This window comes from Camelina sativa, chromosome 12, assembly GCF_030686135.1.
Source record: "Camelina sativa cultivar CO46 ecotype springtype chromosome 12, ASM3068613v1".
NCBI lineage: Eukaryota > Viridiplantae > Streptophyta > Magnoliopsida > Brassicales > Brassicaceae > Camelina > Camelina sativa.
This window is the reverse complement of record NC_141891.1, coordinates 8,894,957-8,909,123: the sequence shown is the minus strand read 5'-3', so window position 1 is coordinate 8,909,123 and position 14,167 is coordinate 8,894,957. Positions and strand designations below refer to the sequence as shown.

At 33.7% G+C, this 14,167-nt stretch overlaps 3 protein-coding genes across 3 annotated transcripts; 2 read left to right on the top strand and 1 right to left on the bottom strand.

The window, feature by feature from the left end:
• Positions 1-3,467: 3,467 nt before the first annotated feature.
• On the top strand, positions 3,468-4,587 carry LOC104731098 (transmembrane protein, putative (DUF1191)). Its single transcript, XM_010450364.3, has one exon. It carries the CDS (start codon positions 3,515-3,517, stop codon positions 4,469-4,471), a length of 957 nt encoding a protein of 318 aa, XP_010448666.1. The 5' UTR covers positions 3,468-3,514; the 3' UTR covers positions 4,472-4,587.
• A 196-nt stretch (positions 4,588-4,783) lies between these two features.
• Positions 4,784-6,383, bottom strand: LOC147930294 (scarecrow-like protein 27). The gene is made up of 4 exons (XM_087476799.1): positions 6,026-6,383; positions 5,629-5,741; positions 5,445-5,519; positions 4,784-4,876 (listed from the first exon to the last, which is right to left on the bottom strand). The coding sequence occupies exons 1-4, from the start codon at positions 6,381-6,383 to the stop codon at positions 4,784-4,786; spliced, it is 639 nt and encodes a 212-aa protein (XP_087332925.1).
• Positions 6,384-10,937: 4,554 nt separating this feature from the next.
• On the top strand, positions 10,938-13,810 carry LOC104731097 (putative glucose-6-phosphate 1-epimerase). The gene is made up of 7 exons (XM_010450363.3): positions 10,938-11,668; positions 12,263-12,337; positions 12,404-12,460; positions 12,546-12,712; positions 12,811-12,945; positions 13,044-13,246; positions 13,332-13,810. Exons 1-7 carry the CDS (start codon positions 11,552-11,554, stop codon positions 13,499-13,501), a joined length of 924 nt encoding a protein of 307 aa, XP_010448665.2. The 5' UTR covers positions 10,938-11,551; the 3' UTR covers positions 13,502-13,810.
• The last annotated feature ends 357 nt before the right edge of the window (positions 13,811-14,167 follow it).

The window sequence follows — 14,167 nt, the reverse complement described above, 5'->3', positions numbered from 1 at the left end:
TCACGTGACTTACTTGACCCAAATGTAACATACTTGACCCGACTTGTATGGCCACTACGCTACAGACGTAATTGCAAATTTTGAATTATTTGTATAGAGTATAATGAAGTGTAATTTATTTTGTGACAAAAAAAAAAGCAGTGTAATTTCTTGCAAAAAAATGGGAATATCATCACATCAGATTCTCGGTGGAGACCAAAAGTAAAAATAATAAAATAAACCTGCTAGCTTGATTTTGTGTCACGACTTTAACAAGATAAAAAAAAAAATTTAGTCTAATCAAACTTTTTTCTCATCTGTCCATCGGCACATCAAGTCTCATGCCACTCCTTTCTTCTCCATCCATCATTTCTTGTAGTACGAATTTTTTTATTTCATTGTATTAGATTTTATTTTCTTCAATGTTACCATATAAAGTATGATTGGTATTAAGAACTGGTTAGAAATCAACCGTTCATACTTCATACTGTTGCCAATTGGAGTAACAGTTGTAGAATCACGCGATTTGATAATGAGTTAAGTTAAAACCTTTTTTTCCATGACGGCAAGGTTTTTATGGCCCAAAAAACTTACCAATGGCAGAAAAAACTAGAAGAATATGGAGACAGCAATAATTTGATGATAGAAGAAAAAAAACATACGACAGTTACAAGCAATCAAGCATGTCGTCTATTGCTTTGGTACATTCTCTCCAACTTCAAAACAGTTTGAATATTCGTATTTTGTTAGAATATTTTATATACAAACTTCAAATTATGTTTAAGTTATTCTTGAATGTAACCACACCAATAGTGATGATGATTGGTTGGGAAAAATAAATGATAATGAATTGTTGGTGTTATAACACATTATCTAGAGTAAAACATATTGATATTTTTGCAAATCTTAGCCATCTATCTAACTAACTCTTTTTTATCTACTACCTAATTAACCTATTCAAAACAAATCTTCTTACTATGGACTATAGTCTATAGTGCGTAAAAGTAGTCAACCAAGTATCTACATGTATCAAATCTTTGCCATCTTGGTACATACTACATAGTATAAAACTCCGATGTACTAACCTGGTTCGGTTTGCGAGGGCCAATTTTATATTGTAAGTCTGTATGACTCGACTTTGCAGTCAGCAACGTTAAATATACTATGTTTATGAGTTTATCTAAACTATATACAAAATTATAGGAATATAGAACATATAAATTAATTTGTGAAACTTATAAGGTAATTGGAGGAGAGACAAAGGGATTCCAATGCCTTTATTGGACATATAGGTTTGTCCCATGATTTGACTCTGTCCTTCTACAGCTGTCTTAATTAATTTTTTGTAATTTAATATCTCCTAATTTTCTATCCTTCAAATATAAATATATATATATGTGTATATTTTAGTTGGATTTTTACATATAAAACAAGAGATATTGATAGAAAAAGTGAAGCATGGAAGAAGAATACAGAAGTGGGAAACAAAACTGCAGAGATTCCATGAGTCTCTTGTTACTTGCTTCAGTCTTCTTGTAGTCTTCTCATAATCATATCAGCTGTGTCACAGAAGAAATATAACTATTTCCTGGAAAAACTGAAAATTTCTAAGTTTATAAGGCTCACTGACATCATATGATAGTCCAATGGTAAAATCAAAATGAATAGTTAATATATTTTGTCAAGGTGGTTTGTTATATATGGCATTCAAAAACAATAATAAATACGTACTGTTTTGTAAGATACTTAGCATCGGATATATATACATATTCTTTTAAAAACATATTCTATAGTACTTCTTTTCTTTTCTTTTCTTTTATTCTATACTTATTAAATATGAAATACAATATATATATAACACAATATCAGTAACATATTAAAAAATAAATATTAGCAGCATAAAAAAAAAAAAATATAGTTGAACGAAGAGAGGGGATTTGCAAATTGGGTATAGAAGGTGAATGGCTTTATGTTGTGGTGAAATGGAAACACACAACTCATGGCTAAGCAGACACTCTCTCTCTTACCTGTTTCTTTTTATTTTATTCTAAAAAGAGTGAATCCTCAGTTTTCTCCATCACTTGATATGACCATTCAGTAACTTTTTTTTTTTTATTATTTGTAATGTTTTTACATTTATTCACTTACCTATCTCCAATCTACTTTCAAAAACTACCCCAAAAATATATACATATATATCCACGAGATGTTTTTTTCTTTCTTTCTTGGCATGATACAAGTCAAAAATAAAGATTTCGTTTGATTTATACTATGAGTGATCTCACCGTGTCATTTATGTTGGTTTAGTTCAGCGTTCTTAATAATTCTTTCTTCTTATATACTATTCAATTTTCAATTAAAAAAAGTTTTTTTTTCCAAATTATTAAAAAAAAATTCTAATCTGCTTTTCAGGTATGGGGGTCGAAGATTTCCAGATGTTGAAAGTTTGGGATTAAAAGGCATACACTGGATTCTGGAGATGATCAAAGAATAAGCTGCCTTTAAAAAATATACATACAGTATATCAAAAATTCAAATGCATGTTTTGGGTCATTATTCTACTCAGGCCCATTATTATAGAGTTGACCCATATATTTTCTAATGAGGATCTTAAAGCTTAGTAGGCTCAACAAAAAGTTAATTGTAGGCTCAAGTGAAACTAAGTTTTACTGAATTTGAGTCTTTGTAACTGACTGCATATGTTGAGCTGTGTTAATCATAATGACTTTAGAAACTTCAACTTTCCAATCCATGTTTCTTTTTTCTTATACATATATAAATCCAATTCATGTTGAAACTGAAAGCTCTACTCCATACACGTATATGACGTGCAATACAATGTTTGAAACTAAATTCGACAGATTGCGCACTTGATACTTATGATATTTATATTGCGCATTTTCGTGTGTATAAAAAATTCTTATAAATTAAGTCTATACATAACACGTTTTGTTCTCTTATCAAAGTTTCGTTGTGAATTTTTGAAAAAAAAAAAAAGACAGAAAAAAAAGAAAGAAAGAAAAGGAAATCATAATTGAACCTTTAGTTTTGAGGCGCAATCAGCGGCATGAACATATTAATATGGCTACTCAAAAGTCAAAAGACACAATAAAAGAGTCAACTCTTTGATGTTTTCTTCTTTGCATGCGTTATTACTTTCTCAATCATTGTATCTCACTTATAAATCGTATAATTTCTGAATCAAAACATTTCAATTTAAGGTACAACAAAATCCTAAAGTTTCACAACGGATTGCAATTTTTAAAAATCAAGAGTGTCCAAGACCATTTCGATCGGCACACTTAGACTTGACAATATAATTTAACCGATTGTTAATTTCGTTAGCAATCCAAATCCTAAACGAAACTAGATCCATTGAATTAAGATTTTATTTAATTATTCAATACATGCGTCATCATTATTCATGTCCCTACGTTTACATTGCCTTTCTCAGTTCCTTTAGACAACTCTTAAAGAACATTGTCCCAATGACCAACAAAAGAAAAAGCAAAAAAAAAAAAAACGAAAGAGAAACATGAACTCAAAGTCTCTCACTTGCTGTGTTGTGTTCTTACTATACACCAGTTTGTTTTGTTCTACTTCGCAATCCTCTCTTATCCACTTAAACTCCACAACATCAGTCCTTAATGTCACTTTACCACATTCCTTGTCTCAATCCCTTGAGAGTTTCGCCCTCAAGACGTTAACCACTCAACATCATACCGGTGCTCTATACCGAGCTATCTTACCGCAAAATCTCTCCGGTATCGAAGTCTCCATCGTCCGTCTAACCGGTAAGAGCCTGTGGAACTCGGGAGCCAAGTTCAGCAACGTGCTAATTCCAGCAAGGTCAGTATCGGTTCCTCCTGCAAGGAGAGTCGCTATTGTGTACCAAAATCTAGGAAACTGGTCTGACCATTGGTATGCCGTACCTGGTTACCGGTTAATCGCTTCTGTCTTAGGGTTTAAGGTTTTGGACGTTTCGGATCAAGACAACGTCAAAGAGATAAGTCTAAGGATAAAGAATCCTGTAGAGGTCTCGTTTAGGGATCTACCAAAAGACACGGATGAGAAAATGCTATCTAGGGTAAGATGCGTGAGTTTCAAGGCACAGACCAAAGACGAAGAAGCGACTCATATAAGCCGAATGGTTCTCCCGGGAGTGTGTTACGGCTCGAGCCATGGAGATTATTCAGTTGTCGAGCCTTTAGAGAACGATAAGAAAAAGGTCGAGTCGTGGTGGACTTGGTGGTGGTTGTGGATCGTGGGATTTATTTTAGGATTTGGCGTGTTAGGTTTTCTAGGGTTTGTGTGTATAATGGGGATTAGAGTTTCAAGAACGAAGAAGATTGAAGTGATGATGGAGAGACATGCTGTTGATGGTGAAGTGTTTGAAAGCAGATGGGTTGGTGGAAGTAAAATGCCATCTGCAACTGTAACCAGAACGCAACCAGAGCCCGAATCCGGATACGAAAACGAGTCTCATGGATAAATGATTGGGTCTATTTGGTTCAAAATTGTAACTTACTCCTGATATGTCATCACTTACTTTAGTCTTTACCCCTTAATTAGTCCTATATGCAAAGCATTGAATCTGCCGTTGATCTCTTTCAAGCGATTCTTAACACTCTGTTAACACCCATTTCCTGAACTGGTCCCAAATAGATAGTTGAAACTCGTATCTAGACTATGTTAAGACTGTTAGTATGTACTATATATATCAAGACAAAACTATATAATATACATGCATTACTTATTTATGATTCCATAGCCACACAAAAATTTGAAAGAAGAAAGAAGAACTTTAATCCTTGAGGCATTTAGCTGCATCAGCATCTGCCTCGAAACATCTCCGTCGTTCATCTTCACGGGAGTTCTTCTGAAGCCGTGGTGATGACTAGTCTCTCAAGATGTTTTTGTGATCAAAAGAAAACGACATGCAGTTTTCCAATCTAATAGAGAAACTACGAAGCATCGTTGAGGAAGAATTAGTATTGGGCCACCTTACTAAACGAGAAACCAAAAAGGCCGAGACCATGACTTTTCTTTGTCATGGGTCCAGTCCACATAAAAATTAAAAAAGCGTATTGGGAGTTTGGGACACAATCAATCATGACATGTAAAAGTTTATATAACCAAAAACCAAAAACCAAAAAAATTTACAAGTATTATCAAGTTCTAACAAATCAATTACCACAAATATTTAAGGATTGATAAGTTAATAAAATAGTTTGAATCAAATCTCTGAATTCTAAATCGTAAACGGTAGTCTCTAGATAATCTTACTATCTTAGATCCAAAATCCTATGATTAAGCGTAACACACTAACAACACTTCACTTCTTACTCAAAACGTAAACAAAATGGTTTATTAAAATTTTTTTTGTTTCTATTTCCCCCTGCTTACTATTTCTCCCTCGTAATTATCATATCGTGCCAGTTTCACATCGATCTTTGACTTCTTACCAGTTCTCTTTCGGACTTATATCCTCCGTCTATTTTTCCCCGAATCCATACTTCTCTGCCTATTTCCCCATCAAACTGGGTTTACACAGTTTTGGATCTAAAACCGATAAAAACCAATATTAAACCGGTATAAAATTAATTTATACCTAAAAATCGAAATTGAAAAGACTAGAATTTATCTCACCCAAAACCTCTCTATACTTGAATCGTCTTGGTTCTGATTAGCATCAAGAGACTCAAGCAGAGTGGTGTGGTACTGAAGGGCATGGATCACAACGTAAGCAAGAGAGTTCCATTCTTCGAATTAGAGCCCAAAGAGCTATAAAAAAATCAAAAAACGTCTGATTTGTTGTTTTGTAAATGTAAGTTTCTTTGATCCTTTTCGAAAAATTTGTAATCTTCTCCGATCGAGTTTTTTTTTTTTTTTTTTTTTTTTATTTAACATTTTCTTTGCGTGTGTGTATACATACTAGTCCACAATCCAGAACTAGATGTATGTGTATCTATGTAGAGTGATGATTGATTAGACTCGATTTATGTGATGTCGAAGTGAAAAGTTATAATATTTTTTGGAACTTGACCTGCGTTGTAAGATAAAAACTTGACCTGACTTTTGGTGAGATTTGTTTGAGGAAAAGGAAGATCAACAGGAGGTAACCGGAGACGACATAATTTATCGGGAGATTCACCGCAATTGCTTCTTTTTCCGATGAACGGAGAGAGAGAGAGAGGCCAATAAGTCGGGTTTAGAAGAAGCTTGATGCTTAGTAACTCGATTTCAAACGGAACCTTGACTTCTCCGGCGAAAGTTTTGAGATTTTCCTCTGTGAATCGAAGCTCGAACTCGTCGGAGACTGTTGAAGGAGGAGGAGCAACGTCTGTTAATTTAAGAGACGATGCTCTGTTTCTTCTTCTTCCACCAGAAGCGAGTTCTTGCATTAGAGACGACCATTTTCCTCCGTAACCAACATCGAAATCGATGAGTTATGCCTCCTCCGCCTTGAGCTATCATTATAGAGATCTGACGAGAAGCAAATTACGTTTGGGATTTCCTTTTCAATTTCCAGAGAGAAAGGGGAAAAATTGATTTGGGGAACATAATTATGTAATCGAGTTGTAATCCAGTTTAATAGGGTTTAATTTGGTTAATAAGGTTTGTGGTTGGTTAATCAAAACAATAAACCGTTAAAACCAATACGATGAGAAATTAGATGAGAAGTTTAAGTTCGATGGGGAAATAGGCAGAGAAGTATGGATTCGGGGAGAAATAGACGGAGAATATAAGTCCGAAGGAAAACTGGTAAGAAGTCAAAGATTGTGGGAAACTGGCCCGATATGATAGTTCCGAGGGGAAAATAGTACGTCGGTCCCCTTATCTTATTTATATAACCTCTCCTTAAAAAAAATCCATACATATATATTTGTAGTTTAATGATTTTTTCCATACAATTGGATATACAAAAAAAAAAAAATGTAATCTAATATCTAGCCCTGCGAATTCGGGTAATACGGTTCGGTTCGGGTCGGTTATTTCGGTAATCGGGTATTTACAGTTTTTTGAAGCTCTTCCGCAACTAACCGAAATTAAAATCGGTTCGGTTCGGTTCGGATATCGGTTCATTCGGTTATGAGATTAAAAACCCGAATTAACCGACTTTAATTTTTAAAATTTATTTTCAATTTTTTTTGGGTTTTTAAAAACATAATTTCAGTTTTAAAATTCCAATAAAAAGCCCAACAAAAAAGCCCATCAAATAACAATTAGGGTTTTCTTCTTTTGTGGAAGAGGAAGCAGCGGCAGCAGCAGACCACGGCGGTTCACTCTGGCGACATGGAACAAGGCAGAAGAAAATAAGAAGAAGAAGAAAGGCAAAAGAACAGAGAAGAGACTGGTTGAAGTGAGAAGAAATCGAACGAAGAAGAAGAATGGTTCAGAAGAAGAAGAAGAAGAAGAAAGGCGAAAGAACAGAGGAGAGACTGGTTGAAGTGAGAAGAAATCGAACGAAGAAGAAGAATGGTTCAGAGAAATCAAATGAAAGAAGATTGAATGTTGATTGAGACTTGAGAGTCTTCGTGTTATTGTTTGGTGGGAGGAAGGTAAGGCTGCGAGTGAAAAAAAAAACTAGGTTTAGTCAATTAGGTTTAGAAAGAATTTATAGTAGTATCCTTAATTTTCGGTTATCGGTTACCTGTTCGGTTAATCCGACCGAACCGACCCGAAGACATACCCGAACTTTCTCCAGAAATTGTGCTGATTAAACCGAACAAAGAAACACTAACCGAACCGATTTGTTTAAATCTCGGTTCGGTTCGGTTCGGACAAATCGGTTCGGTTATTTTTCCCAGGGCTACTAATATCTATTCATCGTGGTCCTTTTCAAAAAATAATTATACAGATGCCTAATGTCTCTGTAGTCTGTATCATTTTTGGTTTTTTTTTTTTTAAATTGCAAAAGAATTATAGAGGAGTCCAGAACGCATAATTACAAAAGAATTAACAGCAAAACCATCTTATTCAATCGTTTTCCAATTTTTAATAATGCAAATTTCTCTAGCAAAATCGTAAGATTGCAACGTGAGAATATGGATACATATATTATCACGATCGGTTTTGACCAAAAAAAAAAAAAAAAAGAAAAAAAAAATATTATCACGATCGGATTATTGCATGAATCATTTTCTTTCCTAAGATTATTAAAAAAAACTAATGATTACACAAAACAACACGAATGGGACGACCAACGGCGTCGCCGAGAGACGTAATTGGCGCATTAAAGATATCATAGGTCGGCATAAAAGACAAGAACAATGGTATACCTTAATTTTCCACGTTTCAATCGAATTTTATAAAGTAAAACATTGATCAATCGTAGCTTTTTTTTTTTTTTTTTTTTTGGACAAATGATCAATCGTAGCTATAATGTAATCTTTTGGCAGAATAACATGTGGACCATATTCAATGCAAAAATAAATCAAACTATTTCTTTGTTAAGTAAATGAGCAAATTTCGTAATTAATATTTTGATGTGTTAAAAATGAAAAAAAAAAAAAAAAACATTTAGTAGAGATATAACAAAGACATAAGATAAGTGTTCAAAGACCTTGTAATGAATATAGATCGATTTTAAGGACTAAACTGGGAAATTTATTAGATCCTAGAAACCAATCCCACCATGATAAGCTTCTCTTACTTTTAGCAAATGAATTTTGTTCTTGTCTTACATAATCCTACCAAAACTTTATTGATAGCACTCTGCGCACTCCTAAACTCGATATAATCTTTGCAGCCCTTAATCTTTTGGTGGTATAAAGGTTATAAAAACGATGGCAGAAACCGATAATACGAATCTTTTATAGTCGTGTGTATTTAAATAAACTACTAATCTTCTTTTTATTAAGTTCAAATAACTTTTTAATACTATATGGTCGCTGTCTTTTTTAGATTCTTAGCTTGCGCAGACGTCTTCGTTTGATTATTACATTCTCTATGTTGTTGAAACACACATTTTCGTTTAATGTGTACGCATATTATATATCTGCTGAAATGGATCGAAAAGCTTAAAGAAACAGTTGACAATAAAATTATATCAACTAAACTAAAGACTGCGACGAAGTAAAAATTATAAAATTAATTTAATTAGTAATTAACCGAAAATTTATATTTAAATTAAGTGAAAATAGACCAGATTAACACAAAATTGGAAAAATATTGCTAGATTGACATCCTCCTTTAGAGAAAAACTAGATTGACACAATGTTATGTTTAAATTACCAAAAAGCCAACAAAAATCGAAATTGGAAATAAAAAATATAGAATTAAATACTAAATAAAACTAATAATACTGAAACATAACCAAAAAAAAAAGGACATTCAGTTTCTTATTTCTCCTTCCCTACAACCAAGAACAAAAGAGAACCTTTGAAATTGTTTTATTCATATATGTTTGATACTTTCTAACAATTTCAAACCAGCGAACCTGTTTGGTATGATTATGAACCCCAAAAAGGAAGAAAGCATGATTAAATCCACATTGGAGAGGAAGAAGAAGGAATTTATGGAAAAATAAGATGAACCAAAAAAAGAAAAAAATTTCAGTCGATATAGGGGAGGGGAGGCACGATACAAAAGAGAAAAAAGGGTAAATCCTAGATTCTCGCCATATATGGCAACTGCTACAAAAGTCTATCGCTTAACTTAAAAAAAAATCTGTCACCAAAGGCACTAATAAATCTGTCATTACTCTGTAAAAAATCTGTTATAAAAAATCTGTTATCAAACGCGAAATAATAGATTTGTCATTACAGATAACAAATCTGCTGTCACTATATCAACAAAAAACAAAACTGTTATCATTGTATTCATATATAATAAATCTGTTATTAAGCAGCAGATTTTTTAGTAAGAAAAAAAAAACTGTCATAACATAAGAAAATCTGCCACAACATATATTGTACATGTGGGTCAATATAGCAATTTTAAAAAGACTTTCGAAAATCTGTTATCAAACAACAGATTTTCCCTTCAATCCAAAAGTCAGTCATAACTATAAAAAAATCTGTCACCACTAGATGTCAAACTAGCAATTATTTTTACGTTTATAAATCTGTCGCAATGTGACAGATTTTTTAAGTGAAAAATAAAACTGTTGCAACAATCATAAAAAATCTGCCACAAAATTCCTAGAAATTTGACTAAAACAATGAAAATCTGTCATGACTTTATAAATAAGTCTGTCGTGTTAAGAAAATCTGCTGTCCATGAAAAATCTGTCGTTGTACACTTCAAACAAATCTGCCATCAAATTCTGCAAATTAATCTGCCATCTAAAATAAGTCTGCCAAAAAAAAACTACCATCAACAATAAATCTGCCACTTACAAATTAGTCTGCCATTACATGTATGGCAGACTTTTATAAAAAAAAAAAAAAACGAAATTGCAGGAATTTTTTACAAAGGGTAATATTGACTTTTGTTTTTTCCTAACAAAACAAAAAAAGGTATTTTTGGTATGAAACTAACCCAACAGACCCTCAAATTTTAGGAGCTAATCTAGCAATTAACTGTTCAATTTGGGTCAAACTAGTAATTCTCCCTTAAATTAAATTCCGTCCAAATCTGAACAGGTAGTTAATTCCGTTAATCATGGTCGCATGTCAAGATCTAACCCATCCCCCACACCTTTCATCACAACCAGCTGTCTTCCTGCCATCATCATCTTTTTCCTCAATTCTTTTATCATCTATCATTTCCTTTTTGCAACTAGCTAGATTCATTTTTTGGATTTATTAACTCATCCAATCAGAAGATTCAAGGAAAAACTAAAAAAAAAAAAACTTAACCCCAAAAAAATCTAAGTAGTTCCACTAGTGAAGAAATTGTTAGACAGTTGATAATTACTGTTAAATACACACATACCATCAAGATCAAGTGAGGGTTTAATTGTTTGAAACGCAAGTTTTTTAGATGTGACATTTTATGGCGCTTAGTAAACTCTTTTTCTTGTATCCGTCAACTAATATAGTTTAGTTTGGTCTTTAAATTACCTAACCAAAACAGTAAAAACATGAAATAGTAACAAAAACAATAAGTACATATTAAAACACCAGTTGCACTCTTTTTATATTAACCCCTTTGAATCTTTTGCAACTTTTCTACATATACGTAAATCTCACCTTCTAGGCTCCTCCAACTCGTCAAAATTTTCCCCGGGGAGTTTTGATATTTGGTTGGACCATTTAAAGTGAAATCTCCCAGAGATCTTTGCGTTTTCAATCTCAACCTCACACGATCTGTCTTAATCTGGTGTTCTTTTTTTTTTTGGGTTTTTCTTAACACTTTATCCTCTATTTGAAACAACATAATAAGAGTTTTGTGTGTTGGTTGTAAGAGAAAAGGACTTGTTAAGCAGTTAGAAAAGTGGTGGTTGAGGTTTCGGTTTCGTTTTACACGAGATAAGTTAGGGTTTCTTGTTGATCTTTCCACAAGAAAGTTGTCTTCTTCTTCTTCTTCTTCTTGTGATTTCTCCGCCTAATTTTTTGGTGGATTTTAAAACCCCCCCAAGTCTGTGTCTCTTTGTTTGTATCGAGTCTGTTTTGTTATTACTACAATGGAACCATCATCTGGAGTCGGTGCTGAGAAGAGACCACCAACCGTTGACTTGGTCAAGGATAAAAATGGAACCGATCAGATTCTTCTTCAGAGTCCTAAAGGCGCTTCTGTTAAGGTTATTTATTTATTCTTCCGTTTGTGTTATTGGTAGAATCATTCTTGGATGCAAAAAAGATTCATAATTTTGATTCTTGGGATAGAGATAGAGGATAAGATGTTGACTTTTTAAAGATTTGCCCACTAACTGTTTGTTGTTTTTCCTCTTCCAAACTCTTCTTTGCTACTAGAGGATTAGAGTTCATCTTTCAGATTAAAGATATGGGATTCTAATAATTGAAATGGTTCAAGGATTGATAATGCAAGATTCTTTATACTGTTGGATTGTATCCTGTGTTTTTATACATTTGAATTGGTCCAAAAGGTCTGATTTTTAGTGGAATAGGTGTTAATTGAGTTCTCAGAAACAGAGAGTTATATATATATATATATATATATATATATATATAACTTGTCTGATTGCTCTGTTTTTATTGGTGATTTGGGTTCTCATTCTTGTTGAAAGTTGAAGGCTTTTTTAGTTCATGGTTGTTGTTGCTTCAAACTCCCTTAACAAGATATTTTCTTTTGTTTTTGCTTATGGAAACTATGGTTGTTGTGATTCTGGCATCACAATGAACTGATGGTTTTTCTCGGATGATGCTTTGTTCAGATTAGTTTACATGGAGGACAAGTTCTTTCTTGGAAGACTGAGAAGGGTGATGAATTGTTATTCACCAGCGCCAAGGTAAAATAACTCTGCTTTTTCAGCAACTTCTTAGAAAAGTTGGTGAACTTGATGCTCTTGTTTCAGGCCAACTCGAAGCCTCCCCATCCGGTACGAGGAGGAATCCCTATATGCTTTCCTCAGGTACATAGACTCCTCAAACCTTCACATAAGTAACCTTGGTTTTGATCACTTTGCTTAAAAATTTGTACTTTCTGCCTTAAAAAAGTTTGGAACTCGAGGATCACTGGAGCAACACGGGTTTGCAAGAAACAAGATGTGGCTTGTGGAAAACAATCCACCTGCTTTACCTTCATTTGACTCAACCGGCAAAGCCTTTGTCGATTTGGTACTTAAGTCATCCGATGAAGACACTATGAGGATCTGGCCTCACAGGTCTGCAAACCTGATCAAAATAGCATTATCTTGATTCCTCGATATGATGTGATATTGTTTTTTTATTTCTATATTGATTGGTATTGCTCTTGTTATAGCTTTGAGTTTCACCTGAGAGTCTCATTGGCATTAGATGGGAACCTAACACTGATATCACGAGTCAGAAACATCAATTCAAAGCCTTTTAGCTTTGCCATTGCCTATCACACTTACTTCTCCATTTCCGATATTAGGTGAAAACACTGAGTTTAGCCTCTCTCTAGTCTCTCTACTGATCACACCTTAAAGAGTTCTAATGCTTTCTTTCTTTCTTTTTTTTGGTGTTTATCAGTGAAGTTAGACTTGAAGGGCTGGAAACTCTCGACTATCTTGATAACTTGCACGAGAAAGAACGGTTTACAGAGCAAGGCGATGCACTAACCTTTGAATCTGAGATCGATAGAGTGTACCTAAATTCTAAAGACGTGGTTGCTGTTTTCGACCATGAAAGAAAACGCACATTCCTCATCAGGAAAGAAGGTCTACCTGATGTCGGTAAGACCAAAAATATCGAAAACGTTTACCGCCTTTTTTCTCTAACCGGTTTTTAACAAAATCAGAATCTCGGTTTATTGCGCAGTGGTATGGAATCCATGGGAGAAGAAAGCTAGAGCACTGACGGATTTGGGAGATGATGAGTATAAACACATGTTGTGTGTTGATGGAGCAGCTATTGAGAAACCCATCACCTTGAAACCGGGTGAAGAATGGACCGGGAAATTAAACCTCTCGCTTGTCCTATCCACCTGAAATAACCGATACCGGTTATTGGAAAACCGATTCTTCTGTGTGTCTTTTCATTGGCTATTGTTTTTTTATGTATAGTCAGTCTATAGAAGAACATCACAGTGTGTGTGATTGATTCTTCGGTATCAGAATCCGAAATATTAAAAAGGAAACCTGAGATTTGAAAAGGTCACCCATTTTTAGGAAGTGACTAGATAAGATCCTGGTTTTGTGCGAGATTTAACTTGTGCATGAAGATATTGTTATACTATGAAATTTGTATTATTTTATTTGGTTAAATCTTCATTAATAAATAAAGCTTTCTTGTTCTCATGGTTAACAATTCTTGAATAAACACCATTTCTATAACCATAAGCTAGTCTTTTTTTGTTTTGTCGTCCAAGTTTTATATTAATCCATCAATGTACAAGAGCTAACATAAAAACCAACAACCACAGAGACAAATTAGCCTAACCTAGCACACCCTCCAAACCCATTCGAAGGTGCTGGACCTGAGGTACCACAATAAAGGTCCCCCAACAACAAAAAAAATCCCTTAACAAGAGAAACATCCACAAAAGACTCTTAATAAAACAGAGTATAAAGACAAATGGGTATGTTAAGAATAAAAACTAAATAAAAATAATTATTTCTAGATTGAATGGCTTTAGTTAATGGCCTGATACTCAT

Coding starts and splice junctions, on each gene's coding strand:
- LOC104731098 (XM_010450364.3), top strand. CDS start 3,515: ATGAACTCAAAGTCTCTCACTTGCTGTGTTGTGTTCTTACTATACACC.
- LOC147930294 (XM_087476799.1), bottom strand. CDS start 6,383: ATGCAAGAACTCGCTTCTGGTGGAAGAAGAAGAAACAGAGCATCGTCT. Junction 5,742..6,025: donor GTTTTTATCTTACAACGCAG/GTCAAGTTCCAA, acceptor TCTAATTCGAAG/AATGGAACTCTCTTGCTTAC. Junction 5,520..5,628: donor CAAGTATAGAGAGGTTTTGG/GTGAGATAAATT, acceptor GTGTAAACCCAG/TTTGATGGGGAAATAGGCAG.
- LOC104731097 (XM_010450363.3), top strand. CDS start 11,552: ATGGAACCATCATCTGGAGTCGGTGCTGAGAAGAGACCACCAACCGTT. Junction 12,338..12,403: donor TGTTATTCACCAGCGCCAAG/GTAAAATAACTC, acceptor CTCTTGTTTCAG/GCCAACTCGAAGCCTCCCCA. Junction 12,713..12,810: donor ATGAGGATCTGGCCTCACAG/GTCTGCAAACCT, acceptor CTCTTGTTATAG/CTTTGAGTTTCACCTGAGAG.